We start from the raw sequence: 16669 nt of genomic DNA on the forward strand, positions 1-16669 counted from the left end.
CCATATATTATACAATTTACCAAAAGTTAGAAATATTTTTAAATTTAAAAAAAAAAACGCATTTTTACAGTCATCACCCTTTCATATTTTGCTCAGCAAATATGTTAAAACCTCTCGATTTAACTATTTAAATAAAATTTCCAACCAGAACTTAGATTTCATAAAATTATTACAAATAAATATTACAATATTTCACACTACTACTAATTTGGAGTTTCATTAACCCTCCATTCGAAGATCTCCGTCAAAAGAGCGTGGGGCCCCGGCTCTTGAGCCAACAGACATTCAAATATCGGTAAGGTACCCAGAAGTGTATGTTTATTTACGTGCGTTTCCCTTCGCTCATCTCCCCCGTCAAAGCACCTGAAGGAGGGCGTCACTCCTATTCGGGATCTGTATCGGGCTCCGATTAGGGTTTGCGGAGGTGCCGCTCGGATCTATCGATCTCGCTTCCATGGCTCTGGAATGGGTGGCGCTGGGCTACACGGCCGGCGCGGAGGCGATCATGCTGCTCTTCCTTACGCTCCCGGGCCTCGACATTCTCCGCCGAGGGCTCGTCGCCGTCGTCCGCAGCGCCTTGAAGCCGCTCCTCGCGGTGGTGCCCTTCTGCCTCTTCCTCCTGGCCGACATCTACTGGAAGTACGAGATGCGGCCGACCTGCGAGCAGGAGCACGCGTGCTCCCCCTCCGAGCACGTCCGCCACCAGAAGTCCATCATGAAGAGCCAGCGCAACGCCCTCCTCATCGCTGCCGCGCTCCTCCTCTACTGGCTCCTCTTCTCTGTCACTGGCCTTCTGGTCCGCATCAACCAGCTCAACCAGCGCATCGAGAAACTCAAATGAACACGGCGATTTTCAAAGTGCAGGCTTGGCCTTTCTATCACTTCGATTGTCATCGCCCAATTTCAATATTTTAATGTTAAAAATATAGTTTTGATCGCATCCTGTTATTGCTAATCCATGCATCTTTTGATAGTTAAGATGGAATGCTATAGGATCTTCGAAAATAATTGGATGATTGGCCTTTCTATCACTTTGATTGTTGTGGCCCAATTCCAATCTTTTGATGTTAAAAATATAGTTTCGATTGCATTCTGCTATTGTTAATTCATTCACCTTTTGATAATTAAGATACTCTTTTACAATAATTGGATGATTCACAGCAAAATTGGCAATTTCATATATTGTTCTTTTAAGGAATCTCATCAAACTTTAATTTTTTTTGTCTATTCTATTTCTTCTATTAATTCTTACGCTTGTTGGTTCGCTTCCTTCTTTTAACGAAAATTCACTTTTTGCTTGTATGCTCCCTTGTGAGGAACGCGGAACTTCACATTTGTCAGATCCACAATGCACTTTGAGTTTTTGTTGACAATATTGGAATTTAATCTCCTCACCATGTTTGTGAGCAAATAAATTTGTTGAAGTTCTTTTGACACCATATCTAGTTTTATGAAAACTTTGCTTGCTTATCTGTACCCTTGTGAGGAATGTAGAACTTCATACTTGCTCAGATCTATAATACACCTTCAGTTTTTGTTGCTACTTTTGATCAAGGGAATTAACCCTTGATCAACAAATCTTTGCTCGATTTAATAAATTTGTCGAAGTTTTTACAGATATTACCGGTCTTCATTTTTGACACCATGGCTAGTTTATCAAGAACTTCACTTCTTCCCTCATGTTGAAATGCTTAACTTCATATTTCATCAGATCAATACTGCACTCAAGTTCTTGCTGATATTCTTAATGATACCATATATAGTTTAGCAAAAACTTAAGTGTTCGTATACTTCTTCCCTTGCGTTAATGCGTTGCACTTCAAAGTAAAATTGCTCAATTTCCTAATTGCATTGCCGATCTTCCTTCGATACCATGATGTTTTATCAAAAACTTCAGTGTCTTACATCTCATTGCTTGTGTGGAATGCAGTAACCCCATACTTGTTGCATTCGATCTATTGCCATATTGTTGAAAGGTTAACTGACCTCATTTTTTTGGGTACAAACATCGCCACCTCACTGATCTGTATGCTAATCTTTGGATTAGTAAATTTGTTTGAACTCTTACTTTGCTGATCATTGCAAATGTTCTTGTTATTGTTGATATTTTTCTTTTGCAGATCTGTTTCTTTAGATATGTTTAGTTCATTCTATAGACTTGAAGTAGTTCCTTCAAATCTAAACATCTTGTTTGGTTCTTACAAAATTCTAATTTTAATTTTTTAAAAGACAAATTTGTGAAATAGAAATTTATCATTATCCCTTTTATAATCATGTTAGAATTGGAGTTTAGCAGAATATTGAATTGATGAAAAAGCTTATAAAGCTGTACAAGAAGATATCATCAATCAATATATTCTTGACAGAACCTGCTGCAATGAAAATACAATTTAACACGAAAGAACAGGAAGCTCTCTATTATATGATTCAAATATCCATCACAAAAATTTGTGTCACGGGGTAGGGTTGTGCTTTTCGAATTACTTTGATGAAAATTTTTTATAGTGCATCGCCTTTAGAATTAATCGGATGAAAAAAATCCATCACAAAAAATACAGGACATCATTATTATTATTATTATTATTTTTATCAAACTTGAGTTTAAATTAATGGTAAATTAGAGAAAAATTTCCAATGGTAATCATAACTTTGCATGCAATCTTTATACCTAAAAAACTTTGTTTCCACTCCGCATACAAAGTATTACTTGTTTTAACTCCATCATGCAAATATTGATACCTAAATTTCCCTTCAGATTTTTTAGGTACAAAAAGTTCAAAATTGAGTACAAAAAGTCTGAAAACGAGTATAATTCTTCTTAAAGTCAGTACTTTATATTAAAAATCGAGTATATTTTCTATCAAAATTATCCTTCTTATTTTTTAGATATAAAAAGTCTAAAAATAAGTATAATTTTTGTTAAATTCAGTATTTTACACTATAATCCAGTACTCTATACTAGGATCGAGTATATTTTCTATTGAAATTAATTCATATTTTTTAGGTACAAAAAGTCAAAAATTGAGTACAAAAAGTTCGAAAATGAGTATAATTCTTCTTAAAGTCAGTACTTTATATTAAAAATTGAGTATATTTTCTATTAAATTCAGCACATTAAATTAAAATCGAGTATATTTTGATGTGAAAAAAGAATCGTACTCAATTTAATAGAAAATATATTAGATTCTAATTTAATATACTGAATTTAAGAGGATTTATACTGATTTTTGGACTTTTTTACCTAAAAATATCATGGGCAATTAGGTAAATATGTTTGACTGGGGAGTGAAAAGAAAGTTTTTCATAGATGAGAACTGCATGTAAAATTGTGTTTACCAATAGGAGTGCATGCAAATTTACCCTTAAATTAAGCTAAATGATGATCTATTACAGGAAATTTATCAAATTTGAATGGAAAAAAGGAGCAAACTCGAAAGTGAGTAAATAAATTTTAAAAAAGCAAGTCGCTACTATGGAAGTTACCGTACTGGCTTTTCTCGCCGACGATCTGCCGGCGACTGTGCCTCCACCGCGTCCCTTGCCACCCCGCATATTCCGACGGCATGGCGCGCCCATGTCTTGCCTGCCTTCCTCCTCAGCATCATCGCAGGGAAGGCAGAGCAGGACGGGGGCGGAGTGGCCGTGGCTGCCGCCGCCTCCCTCCGCCGGGCTCCGCCGCCGCCGATGATCCTCTCCAGCTCCCTCGTTATCCTCTCTATCTCGTACGAGTCCATCAACGGCACGACGCCGGCCGTTCCGGGCTCCTCCTCCTCCTCCTCCGCCGTCGCCGTGGAGCCGGCGGTGATAGCCTCTCTCTTGAGCCGCGACGGCAGCCGCGGCCGCCGGTGATTGAGTCGGCTTAGGTCGGTCTCCGACACGGTGTCGCGGGCGTCGACGGCGCCGGAGCCGTGCTTGTAGTTGTACCACGCCCAAGCGGCCGCCTTGGGCATCGCCAGGCGATCGGCGTCGGCGGCGGAGCTTCTTCGCCTCGCCCAATTCCAATTCATGGTCGCATTAATCGCGTGGTTCGATTTGCCTGCACTACTTCTTCGTCCTATTTTTCCTTTTTTAAAAAAAAAAATAAATTATCAAACAAGTATAATTAATTTTGTCTTTTTTCTAAATCAATCTAATTTAAACAAAAAAATGATATATTTACACTGATTTTATTCATTTATATTTTTTCCCTTGTTTTTTTTTGCACGCAACGCGTTGGCCCCACCTAGTTGGTCACGCATTTGGGCTTGGGCCATGTTTGCTCGTGCAGCCCATCAGTAACGGGCTTATACTCAATTTTGACTAGTCCAGTTTCCTCAATTTGATTGCATAACTCGCCTAGCTCGAATCTCATTCTCATTCGGCTCGGTAAAATTGCTCGACTAAACGTATCTTGATTCGCTCGGTTGGAGTCGATAACTTAATTTGTAAATTGACTTGCATGATAAAACATGACTAAATGTCTCGAAATGCAAAGGATGAATTTAGATTAGAAATTGCGACACCAAGCCAAGTGTATATTCGGTGGATAACTAACGATCGAGTGATTGTCATTTGGACTAAATATCTATTAGAGTATCCACGGAATCTTCATCCAAAATATAAAATATAAAATATAAAAATTATTTTATTAAATTTAGATATTTTTCATTAAATAATACATCAACTTTCTTATAATTTAACATTTTTTTTTTCTTTCCTTTCTTTTTTAATTATTATTAGATAGAGGAGAGAGAAATCTTTTATTATAGAGGAGAAAGAAAATATTATTTTAATATTTAAGGAATGAAATTAGTTTAATAAATTTAGGGAACTACTATTCATGAAATATATATATATATTTAGTAAATGGATAAGATAACTGATGGAGATATTTTAAAATGTAAAATTTAAGGTAAGATTTTATTTTTGGTAATCGATATGAGGTTTAAAGATATTCAAACATTTAGATTTCTAAAACAAAAATGTAAGAGCATTTATACCCTATTCAAAAATTTTACCTTAAATTTTGGATATGGTAGCTCAAAAATTTTTACATCAGCTACTCTATCCATTCCCTAAATTATGCAAGTACTTCTTTAAATTTAAGAAATGGATTTCATTTTCGAAATATTATAAAGGAGAGAGAAGAAATAGAGAAGTTGATATAGGATGTATTGAAATTATGAAAAAAAACAGTTAAAATAAATATTAAAAGCATGATTTATTAGTAGGCGAACCCGAATTAATCGGGCGAAACCTGAACATTATATAAAAAAAGATTTATTAAAGTACTCATTAAATATCTATACACAATATTTTTTATTGAATAAAAAATATGGCCTCCCATATGTTTTTTGTCAACAAGTGTCGGCAATTAATTATATTTATTAAAACAATTATTGTAATTTTTAATAAATTTGGTTAGGCAGATTTGATAGCACAATAACCAACTAATTGGACCCACTTCATGATTATCAATAGAAGACGAAATGGACAAAAAAAAAAAAATCTAATTCTGAATCTCCTCATTGATATATGACCTTGGCCCCATCGTATGTCAAGCTTGACCTTAACCTAATACCCATCGTCTGCGATCTCATCCGCGATCTCACCCCACCTTGTCCGTGTCCGGTGTCGTTGTTCAATCCCAATGATCAAGCAAAATAGTAATAGAGGAATGCAATTCCACTTAAAAGTATATTTGTGGAATTGCAAGTAGCATTATAGGTTTTGAATGCTTAATGATGGTTGGAACAAATTTTTTCTTTTTTCTTTTTTTTTTTTTAAAAATGGAATTAAGAAATTGTTATTGGACAAACCCTAGTCATTAATTCAAATGATTATATTAATGGAGAGTGGAAGATAAGGATTCCAAGTAGGGAGGTCACATTAATTGAAGGCACTCGTGCACCTTCTCAAGTCTTTATCATAATCAAATAATTACATTAATAGTATATATTTAAAAAAACTAATTTGTTATTAAAGACATAATTATGAGCTTTCGTGTGCCTAAAAACATCGAAATTGTAGTAATAATAAAAAATATTATTAGATATTATTTGTCGGTGAAGTAATTATATATACACACTCATGATTAGGGATGATGATTTATTGACAAATCATATTAATAATAAATATTATCAACAATAACTATTATTAAGAGTTAGTTTTCTTCCCATATCTAAAAATGTTGACCATCAAGACACTATGGGAACTTCTCAATTTATCTTAGTGGTTGATGAAAATTTTTTATAGATTGGATTGGTCATCTTCATATAGGGATGGAGATAGAAATTTCATATCGAGGATGCGAAAGGTATCTGTTTACATTAAGGGGAGGTGACCGTGTCAGCGTCTCTTTTTTGCCCAGCATAGGTGACCGTGTCAGCGTCTCTTTTTTGCCCAGCATTTTTAATTCGTTCGAAGAATTAGATATCTGATTAAAAAAAATAATTCACCATTGTTGACTAACGAGGACGAAAACTTGCAAAAGATTTCGAAATCGAGGCAAATTTGTAGAGTTCCAACCCAAACCATAAAAAGAGTTCACAAACATATTTAGAGGTGTAATCGAGCTGAGCGGAGTCGAACTCTTGAATATTTGAGTTTGACTCGTTTATAATCGAGCCAAGCTTGAACTTTATTTAACGAATATATATATTCATGGCTCACGAGCTTATTCAAACTTTTATAGAGCCTAAACGAGTTTAATAAATATAAATTATAAATTTAAATATTTATTAAAATTAAATTATATATTTAGAGAAAATTATAATATTCTTATTAAAATTTATAAATTTATTCTAATAAATAAATTTAATATATTTGTCTATATATTTTATAAGTAATATCAAAACTGTTATTTTTTTATTTAAAAATAGATTCATGAGCTTAACGAACATATTCACGAGCTAACGAGCTGAATATTGTGAAGCTTGAGCTTGGTTTGTTTATCTCAACGAACCTCATTAAACGAGTTTTTATCGAATCGAGTTTCAAATAGCTATGAGCGATTTGCATCATTTACACCCCTAAACATATCTAATCCTAATAATTTTGATATTGACCACGACAATCGTTAGGGGGTTGATTTTAAAATAAAAAATTTGTCTAAAATCGTATAACTCAAACACAAACTATATCGTGTGTTTATTTCCAAATCCTCGCTTTAAAAGTTACTTTCTTGGACTCTCTCTTCTGACTAAGATGGTACATGAATTAAACATTTATGAATAAATTTGGTATTCAATTTAGTAAGAATTTATTTATGTTCATTTAATACACATAATATCAATTGAATAAATAAATTTAAATAACTCGTTAAACTACATGAATAAATTTAAATACATACGTGTTTATAAAATCTTATCAACATACTAAATAAACAAAGAAGATTTTCAAAATGAACAAATAAGTTTATATTATCAAACTTAATAATCAACCAAATAAGTTAAAAATATAAAAGTTCTAAACAATCAAACAAACTTCAATTAAGAGCTCGTAACATCTAAACAAACCAAGCCAAGGTTGAATGAAGTTCAAACTCATAAAAAAGAAACTAAGACAAACCTAAAGCATCATTTTAAACTTAGTTTGGGTTGATTTGATTATCTTATTAAATAAATTTGAACACTATATGTTTGGCTGGACTTGGCTTATTTGTAGCCCAATGATTATAAAAGGTAAACCCTAAACTAATGACACGATATCTAAAGTAATTTAAACGTTCAGTTAATTGCTATTTATAATAATTTTAAGATGAAAGAAAAGGAGTGGTTTTATAAACATTTCCTTTTTTTTATTCCAATAGTTAATCTTATTAAAGAAAATTTTTTTAATTAAGAAATATTTTACTTTACCATTAAAAAAAAGGTAAACTAAGCTAAGCTGAACTAAACTCAAATTTATAAAAAAGAAATAAAGCCAAACTTAAATCATCATTTTAAACTTAGTTTGACTTAGTTTGGTTATCTTATTAAACAAGTTTGAACACGACAAAGTTTGACTCGACTTGACTCATTTACAATTCAACTTCTTGTTGGATAATCTATCAGAGATAGAAATTTTAGATGAATTAAAATTACAGAAAATTAATTTTAATTTATCTGTCGAGATGACCTGAATAGATAATCTCATGTTATCGGTTTTAAAAGTTAGGACAAGTCATTAGGCTGTTTGGAAGATGGTTGTTTTGTATCGCCAGTCCAAGTCCCAATCAAGTCCGAGTGGTAAGTCAAATCGAGTGCAAGTCATCTGAGTGGATGCAGAGTGCAGTTAAGTCGGGAAAGGAAGCCACCGAGTGGTTCCTTCAGTCATGAAGTGAAGAAGCCAAATGCTCCGCTTAGTCGGGAAGCAAAGTCGTCGAGTTGGGAAAGAAAGAGTTGTCGAGTTTGGAAAGGAAGAGTCACTGAATCTGGAAAAGAAGAGTCGCTCAGGCCTGCATTCAATGCAGTTTAATTTCCTTGAAATATAATTGCCCCACTAGTGATCACTACCAAGTTGGCTTGGCTTAGTACCTTATTAAACAAGCTTGAACACTATAAAGTTTGGCTCAACTTGACTTGTTTATACCCCAACTTCCTGTTGGATAATTTGCTGGAGATATTGGGGAATTTTAGCTAAGTTAAAATTATAAAGAATCAATTTCAACTTATCTGTCGAGATAACCTGAGTAGATAATCTCAGGTTGTTGGCCTTGAAAGTTAGGTCGAGCTACTAGGTTGTCTAGAAGATGACTGTTTTGTATCACTGAGTCTGAGTGGCAAGTTGAGTGAAGATGCAAGTCGTCCGAGTGGATGTGGAATGTAACCGAGTCGGGAATGGAAGCCATTGATTGGTTCTTTCAGTTGGGAAATTAAGAAGTCGAATGCTCTCCTTAGTCGGGAAGCAAAGTCGCCGAGGTCTGTGTTCAATGTAATTTTCTTAAAATAGTTTCACACCACCCATGATCGCCGGCAAGCACGGGTGGATCATGGCGAATTGAGAGTGACAAATTTTACCTTGATTGATCCGACATTCGAAGATCGTGCTCATATACGAATCAACTTGGTTCAGTGTAATATGAACCTTAGATTCGCACTCTATACGCACCCACGAGTAAAAAAGAATCTCTCCATATATATTGTTCACATTATATATACATGTATAACAATATAAATCAACACCAATACTATCAAACTTTTAAAATGAAACTAAAAACTCATTTACAATAAAATCTCCTTTTTCCATCTCTTATTCTTCATTCACATTTTTAACATTTCCGATACATTTTGAAAGTATTTCCAAAAATCCATTCTTATCTTAAAAAAAATTTCAAACACAAGCGTCTTGTCGCTAATCTTTCCTACCAACTTGACCTCCTTTACCACCAACAAAAATGATTAAGCTGCCCCTACCATTCATTAAACTACCCACAATACCTAATTCCACCACCTAATAATTAAAGTTGAGTAGATGATTCTTTTGTATGAATTACACTACAATACATTATTAAAAATACAAAAAAAAAATCATATCTAATTTTTAGATTTTTTCATCATAAAAAATCTAAAAATTAGCTGGATGCCAGCAAGGATCGCAGTGGCTAATTGGTGGTGAGTCACATCAAAGCTTGAATCATTGAAGGGGCCCCTTCCAAAACAAGGTCAATTTTCCCCCAACATTCTACTTTCTCCTCACCTTCCTTTCCTTGCTTCCTATTTAATGCTCAACCAATTCTCACAAAGGGTAGAGTTAACTATTGTTCTAAACCTAGATCCGATCGATCGACTGGTTCGATCGACAAAGTAAAAAACACATTGGTTACAAGCTTCGATCGTAGTTGTGGTTCGCATCTCATTGACCTCTTAGAGATCCATAATTTTTACTTGTTTTACTTTTACTATGAAGATAGAACCATCTTTAACATTGGCAAAGAACAATAGACAACCAAATACTTCAATATTGACAATAATCTACAAAAATCTCTCCATACTGAACTTTGTAATGGCTTGATGAAATCTCAATTTGAAACAACTTACAGATTTTAAATAGAGAAAAAGAAAACTACTGAGAACAATTAATTTTGGTATAATTATTGAGAGTGACAGGGACACTAAAGTCCTCATTTCAAGACAAGTTTGGCCAGCTCATCAAGTGGATATGGTGCAGGGTTTGTTCACCTTCCTCTCTTCTTCTTCAGAAGATTTTCCTTCCTGCATTATTATTTCAAGCCAAGATTTGTTAGGGAAAAAAAAACTCAGAAATATTGAATCAGTTGTGTTTTTCAGTTCAACAGTTCACTTGAAAATGCAGCAGTGGCATCTACCAACACAAATCATTGGCCATCCCTCGATTATTTTTGCATCATTGAGGTTTGCCTTTATGTTCCCTCAGTTAGTAGTTTTCAAGAGGAAGGGGAACCGAATGACCGACTCAACCAGTTGACTTGAGAATCAGAATTGAGTTCGGTTTGGTTAGAACTGAATTAGGAAAGAGGAGAGCTTTTGGTGTGGTATCACTATTAGGTTGGTGTAGTGGTTTCAGACAATCACAATCTAGGTGGTAAGTCAAGTGATAATTCACCGGTTTTTTCTCCGGTTCGTTCGCTCGGTCGGTCCAATTCGGTTGAGTTGGAAGATGTTGTAAGCTATGATCAGCTCTTCACTGCTCCTGAGCACACTTCTTGAGCACTGTGTAACTAAATTGTCTTGGTCCTCCAGCCATTTTGAGCTCCCACCCCCTGCTAACATTGTCCTCTCTACTCACCACTCTCTCCCCCTTTGCTTTCCCCTCCTTCCACTGCAGTTGCAGAGTGCTGCAGCAGCAGCAGCCTCCCCTTTCCTTCCACTTTCCCTCCCTCTTCTTCTGGTAGCTCATGCAGAGTACCATGGGGGCCCCTGATTGGGGGGGGGCCTTGATGAGTGAGCTCTTCTGAAGCTTTAGGTGGAATTGATAAATAAAAACAGAATTGGAAGGAATTAAGAGTTTTGGAGGAAAGAAGAGGATGCTTACCTTCTCTGTTCTTTATTTGCCTCTTGGGAGCTTCTAAATTCTAGAACTTTTGTGCTTCCTCTTCTTCTTTGCCTTCCTTTCTTCTTCCTTTTTGGGTTGGTTTGGAGGGAAAGGTGATGGTGGGAATCTCAGATGGAATGATCAGGAGCTGTGGTGCTTTGCTGGAAGAGCTTCAGGTTTTATTTCTTCCATCTTTAATTTCTCTGATGATAATCTGAAGAAAACATAGAAGTTTCTTTTAGAAAATAGCATATATTTTGGGGGTTATTCACGGATGCCATAGTTTGTTGAAGTATGAGAAAGAAACTTCTGTGCATTTGTTGAATCAACAAAAATTTACCTATTGATCTCAGGCAAGGCTCATATTTTCCCTTTTTTTGAATCACAGCAAATTTGGGAGGAAATTGGGGAAAGTAAAGCAGACAAAGACCGCATGCTCGCAGATGCCGAAAGGGAGTGCATCGAAATTTACCGGAGGAAGGTTGATGAAGCTGGCAAGGCCAAGGCACAGCTTCATCAGTCTGTTGCTGCCAAAGAAGCAGAGGTTGCAGCTCTGGTTGCCACCCTGGGAGAGCATTCCTTTCATTCAATGGTATATCTCAATACCTGTTTAACTGACAAACTTTGAACAATTTAGATGAAATCCATAGAAAGATTACTTGTATTCAGAAATAATAAGAAGAAAAAAAAAAACTGATCGACCATTTTGTCGAGGTACCATTAGCTACCAGTTATTTTCTTCTTTCTTTTCTAACTGGCGGAGTGCTTTATAACCCCTCTGAATCCAGAAAGACAAGAAACCAGCATCACTGAGACAGCAGCTAGCTTCAGTCATTTCTGTTTTGGATAATCTCAGAGCAAAGAAGGATGAGAGAGCCAAAATCTTTTCTGATATGCGATCTCAGATAGAGAAGATCAGTGAGGAGATAAGAGAATATGAAAACCAACAGGATAACACAACAAATCCTATCATAATAGATGAACATGATCTCTCAACAAGAAAGCTCGATGAGTACCATGCCCAACTTCGTACCCTCCAGAAGGATAAGGTACTTCATTCTTATCATGAACAAAGTTTGTGCATATGTGCTTTCGTAGTGTGATAACTTCTTTGTTTCCTAACTCCGTAACCATTTTGTTATGCTCTTCACACACTTCACAGATGAGACTTATGTATGCATAACTTGAGTTCAACTATTTGCTTCTACAAAATATGATTAATTGCTCAAATTGTCTGCCTTCCAGTCCGATCGCCTCCAGAAGGTTTTGGAGTACGTGAATGAGGTGCATTTCTTATGTGCCATGCTCGGGTTAGATTTCAGGAAAACAGTGGTTGAGGTGCACCCAAGTTTGCAGGAGACATCACCAGGGAAACCTACAAGCATTAGCAACAAGACTCTTGAAGGTTTGGCCAAAGCTATCTTGAAGCTAAAAGCGGACAAAAAGATTCAACTGCAAAAGGTAATGGGTGATTATTCCCTTTTCAGAACTCTCAATCTGCAGCCCCTAGATTTAATTGGTATAGTTTCTTGTATAGATGCGTGAAAATATGGAGTCACTATATGAGCTGTGGAAGTTAATGGATACATCAGAAGACGAGAGGAGGTATTTTGTAAAACTAGCACGCTACCTTGACTTGCCCGAACAGAATGTTACACATACAGGTTTACTCTCGTGTGAGACGATCGAGCAGGTCTGGGAATTGGAGTTTACTTCGAGTTCCCCTTGTCTGGTAGAACATTTGAAATAACTTCAATTATCTGTGGATTAAATGTTTGACAGGTAGAGTCTGAAGTTAGTAGGCTAACCAAGCTAAAAGTTAGCAGAATGAAAGAACTAGTTTTGAAGAGAAGGTCAGAACTGGAGGAAGAATGTAGAAGAGCACATGTCGAACCTGATACAAGCACGGAAACAGAGAAAACCACTGCAATGATCGACACTGGTGTTTTTCTTGGTCCTTGTGTTTGAAGCTTGAGAGATTTTTGGCAACTCTTTCTTCTTAGTCAATTGTCTGATATATGCTGCATCACAGGTCTTGTAGATCCTTCTGAACTGTTAGCTAATATTGAAGCACAAATAATAAAGGTGAAAGAAGAATCGATGAGCAGAAGAGATATCATGGATAGAATAATCAAATGGCTTGCCGCTTGTGAAGAAGAAGCTTGGCTTCAGCAATACAACCAGGTATTTCTGATTCTCTAGCGACCCAAATAAGATTCAGAACAACACATTTAACCTGTGGATTATATTTGTTGCAAGTGCAGGATGGAAAGAGGTACAATGCTGGAAGAGGTAGTCATATAAACCTAAAACACGCAGAGAAGGCACGAATTGCTGTTAGCAAAATTCCAGGTACTTCATCATCTCACCTTTAACGCTGAGTGCAACCTTCATTAGTATGTAATTGAGTGAAGAATGCTTTCAGCTATGGTGGACAATCTTATTAGCAAAACATTTGCCTGGGAAGATGACAGGAAAAAGCCCTTTCTATATGATGGGGTGAGTTGGGAATTTCTGCTAACGCTTACAGTGCATGTAACTCTTTGTTCTTCTACTCGCTTCATTTGATAAGATGCTGATCAACTATGCTCGTGGATCACAGGTTCGCTTGGTATCTATTCTCGAGGAGTATAAACTTACTAGACAACAAAAGGAAGAAGAGAGGAAAAGATTTCGCGTAATTTCCTTTCTCAAATTATTAGACTACATGTTTTGCAAGTTTCATTCATATAAATGAGAAGTTTTATTAGAGCATACCTTCATTGTTGTAGGACCAGAAGAAGCTGCAAGCTTTACTGCTCTCGGAGAAGGAAGCAATGTTTGGTTCAAAATCAGTCCCAAAAAGGAGCAACAGTTTGAACAGGAAGTATGCAAATGGAAACGGATTCATGACACCAGCACCACGACGGATATCAGTTGGAAGTGGAACTCCAGAGCTCCTCACACCGCGCTCATATTCCGCGCGCGAGAATGGGTACTTCAAGGAGCCAAGGAGGTTGTCAATGGCACCATTGAACTTTGTTGCTCTACCCAAAGATGACTCCATGTCCACACTCACATCCATCAGTGGTTCAGAACCTGAGTCTCCACTCCTAAATTGAAACTTATGGGTAGATGTGTTTTGTGATAGCTAACAGTCCAGGAAGTTGTTCATCTTTGGTTACAAATTCAGCCTCGAGTGTATAAAGAGTGTGAATTAGTTCGTGTCAGTGTGTCACTGTTTAGGACTTATTGTTCCAGTTAGGTGATGTTTGGGTTGGCTGACATTTAGAATGTAGATATTGCTAATTGTCTTGGCGTTTGTATTATTTTTACTCAAATTGCATTGCTTGTTTTTTTCTAGGTTTGTGCTGACGATGTATTCGGTTGTGAATAGAAACAAGGATTGAGGCTTGTTTTCTTATGTAAGGAATATATCCATTGTGTATTGAGGCTTTAAATTATCCCTTCTATGCTGCATCAGTTACTTAAGCACAAAAAAGTTTTTTGTTCATGTTCTATGGATACGGTAGACAAAAGAATCACCCTAAAGGATTCAACGGAACGTATCTTGAATCTTAACTTGAAGCATTTATATTCAAAGCAACACAAATCATCAGGTAAGTAAAACTACAAAAAACCATTTACTGAATACTGAATAGTCGATAATAAGTGCCTAATGTTGCACAGATAAGAAAGGGGCATTGAGCTAAAATGCCTACTGTATGGATCAATCACAAGCTGAGGGTGGGCTACATCACCTTGAGTTAAATATTTTTCTTCCCTTTCTGGTTTTGATCTTAGCTACGGTGTAGATTCCAAGTGTGATCTATGATAAAATGTGTCTCTAGCATGGAGAAAAGAAATTCTTACCAAGAGATTCATCAAACTGAAGAGAAAGGATGCAGTTAATAGAACCTATACTTTTTCACAAAGAACCATTCTAAATTACAGATTTAGAGGAAACTAATGAGGTAAAATGAATAACTATTTTGTGTTCCAGGCAAAACATAAATCAAGAGACTGTAAAATTCTCATCTGGCAGAATTGACAATTCAACTTATGTAAAGAGCCATTTGACAACAGCTTGTTCATCAGAACTACATGTTGCAAATATTAAACAGAAAACTACAAAACTTCTGCCCAACTAAAGATATAATTTCCGAAAGCATGTAAAGACACATCAACCCTACACACTATCAAAGAGCCTCTGCAAAAGTCGATATGCTCATATACAGGTAAGAGAAGGCTAAATGCAGAGCTCAGGTACCTACATAGCTAATGAAATTTGTACAACTTTTACCTGATTGTTACAAATTTATTCGTACCATGTTTTGCCCAATGATTCTTCAAGTCAATTGGGTTAGACAAACTATATCCTTCCCCAGTGAGCTTCTCCAGGACCTTCTTGAATGCGCCGAGGCTCATCTTCCTGCCAGCAATTCGCGCCCCTCTCTTCTTTGTGCTCATAGGGAGTGGGTGCATTGAAATATAAGTAGTGCAGCAAGCAGATTGCCACCCTCCAACTCCCCACTTATAGCATTGTCGCCGACTGCCTGTGCAAGAGCACACTGGAGTAGGTATGCTTGAAATGTCCAGGTCAAATCCATTTATAACGATATCAGTACTCTTCTTTGCAGTGCTTGCTCGATCACCAGAATGGCCAGTAGACTCATCATTTGGTGAAGGAACCTTCTTTGGCTTCTTAATCCTTGGGGCCTTGCAAGGGTGAGGCTGCACTTGGGATCTTTTTCTCAAAGGTGCCTCCTTTACACTTTGCAATTCATTTTCAATCAATACGACCGCCTTTCCATTCTCTGGCGGAGGCGCAGGTTGTTGCACCATTGGCAGTGAATGGAATCCATGAGGTTCAGAAAGGATCGAGTAACCATGATTGAAGGGGAGCATGTGGACCATTTTGTTGTCTCTGTGGTTGATCCAACCGTTTCGCACAAAATCCATTGGAACTGATGGCTGAGGAGGAGTCTCACAGTCATGGCGGACGAAGCCTCCATTCGGAAGAAGCAGCTTCGTGGATTCGCACTCGGTTGAGACCATGGACATGAGCTGTAGCCCCAAGTTGCCTTTCAAGGTCTGCTCGTAGTAGGCCCAACCACGCATCCCCATTCCATCCCCATCCATAACGTAAGGTAGAAGAAGATAGAACAGCCAAAACTAGCAGAAAAGCCCTAACGATGATCCTTTTACAGATTAAAAAAGTATCAACCCATCCGCCGCATTGTTGCCTTCTGATAACAAAAGAAGAAGAAGAAAATCGCAACATCAAATGCACAAATCCTGTACAAATGTAAGCTAAATCACGCGAGGACAGACAAATCCAACAAAAGGCGGCATTTTTGACACAAACCAAACGGCAAAACAAGATCACACAACAAAAAGGCAGAATAAGATGGGGCAAAAACATATACCAGAGCTTCTATACAAAGAAAAATGGAAGCTGCAAGGGAAGACAAAAAGATGGAACAGGAAGAAAAAGTGAAGAAAGAAACAAAAACCAACAAAAAAAAAAAAAAAAGGAAAAAGAAGAGGAAAAAAGAGAGCGTACTTTGTTGAGAAAGAGATGATGTTAGGGTTCTTTTCTCCCTGGCAGGGTGCAAGATCTATGCTATTTATAATTGTGAGAAATGCGATTTTCATTACTTTTGCAATAAAAAAAAGAATTTTGAAAATAAATTATATATATATATATATATATATA

General features: G+C 36.5%; 3 protein-coding genes and 1 long non-coding RNA gene across 5 annotated transcripts; 2 read left to right on the forward strand and 2 right to left on the reverse strand.

Annotated features, from left to right (window-relative positions):
* The first annotated feature begins 323 nt into the window (after positions 1 to 323).
* On the forward strand, positions 324 to 1146 carry LOC122013335. The gene has a single exon (XM_042569593.1). It carries the CDS (start codon positions 455 to 457, stop codon positions 839 to 841), a length of 387 nt encoding a protein of 128 aa, XP_042425527.1. The 5' UTR covers positions 324 to 454; the 3' UTR covers positions 842 to 1146.
* Positions 1147 to 10691: 9545 nt separating this feature from the next.
* Positions 10692 to 14379, forward strand: LOC122014629 (65-kDa microtubule-associated protein 7-like). The gene is made up of 11 exons (XM_042570952.1): positions 10692 to 11147; positions 11360 to 11563; positions 11760 to 12020; positions 12217 to 12432; positions 12509 to 12664; positions 12754 to 12913; positions 13004 to 13155; positions 13236 to 13323; positions 13397 to 13470; positions 13574 to 13648; positions 13743 to 14379. The coding sequence occupies exons 1-11, from the start codon at positions 11088 to 11090 to the stop codon at positions 14070 to 14072; spliced, it is 1776 nt and encodes a 591-aa protein (XP_042426886.1). The 5' UTR covers positions 10692 to 11087; the 3' UTR covers positions 14073 to 14379.
* On the reverse strand, positions 10991 to 11450 carry LOC122014631. Its single transcript, XR_006120726.1, has 2 exons — positions 11312 to 11450; positions 10991 to 11185 (listed from the first exon to the last, which is right to left on the reverse strand). It is a non-coding gene; the product is annotated as an uncharacterized LOC122014631 (long non-coding RNA).
* Positions 14380 to 14548: 169 nt separating the features above from the next.
* Positions 14549 to 16557, reverse strand: LOC122014630 (protein Barley B recombinant-like). 2 transcript variants are annotated; one of them, XM_042570954.1, is made up of 2 exons: positions 16517 to 16557; positions 14549 to 16199 (listed from the first exon to the last, which is right to left on the reverse strand). In XM_042570954.1, exon 2 carries the CDS (start codon positions 16090 to 16092, stop codon positions 15250 to 15252), a length of 843 nt encoding a protein of 280 aa, XP_042426888.1. In that variant the 5' UTR covers positions 16093 to 16199; positions 16517 to 16557; the 3' UTR covers positions 14549 to 15249. The 2 variants fall into 2 exon arrangements, with proteins under 2 accessions (XP_042426888.1, XP_042426889.1); XM_042570955.1 differs by having other exon boundaries at positions 14549 to 16196; positions 16517 to 16555.
* Positions 16558 to 16669: the final 112 nt, after the last annotated feature.

The sequence above is a fragment of the Zingiber officinale genome, chromosome 8B (assembly GCF_018446385.1).
Source record: "Zingiber officinale cultivar Zhangliang chromosome 8B, Zo_v1.1, whole genome shotgun sequence".
In the NCBI taxonomy this organism is placed as follows: Eukaryota; Viridiplantae; Streptophyta; class Magnoliopsida; order Zingiberales; family Zingiberaceae; genus Zingiber; species Zingiber officinale.

Excerpts from the sequence above, each read along its gene's own strand:
- LOC122014629 (XM_042570952.1), top strand. The coding sequence starts at position 11,088 with ATGGTGGGAATCTCAGATGGAATGATCAGGAGCTGTGGTGCTTTGCTG. Across the intron at positions 13,324-13,396 it reads TGCTGTTAGCAAAATTCCAG|CTATGGTGGACAATCTTATT; the intron begins GTACTTCATCAT and ends GAATGCTTTCAG. Across the intron at positions 13,471-13,573 it reads AGCCCTTTCTATATGATGGG|GTTCGCTTGGTATCTATTCT; the intron begins GTGAGTTGGGAA and ends CGTGGATCACAG.
- LOC122013335 (XM_042569593.1), top strand. The coding sequence starts at position 455 with ATGGCTCTGGAATGGGTGGCGCTGGGCTACACGGCCGGCGCGGAGGCG.
- LOC122014630 (XM_042570954.1), bottom strand. The coding sequence starts at position 16,092 with ATGGATGGGGATGGAATGGGGATGCGTGGTTGGGCCTACTACGAGCAG.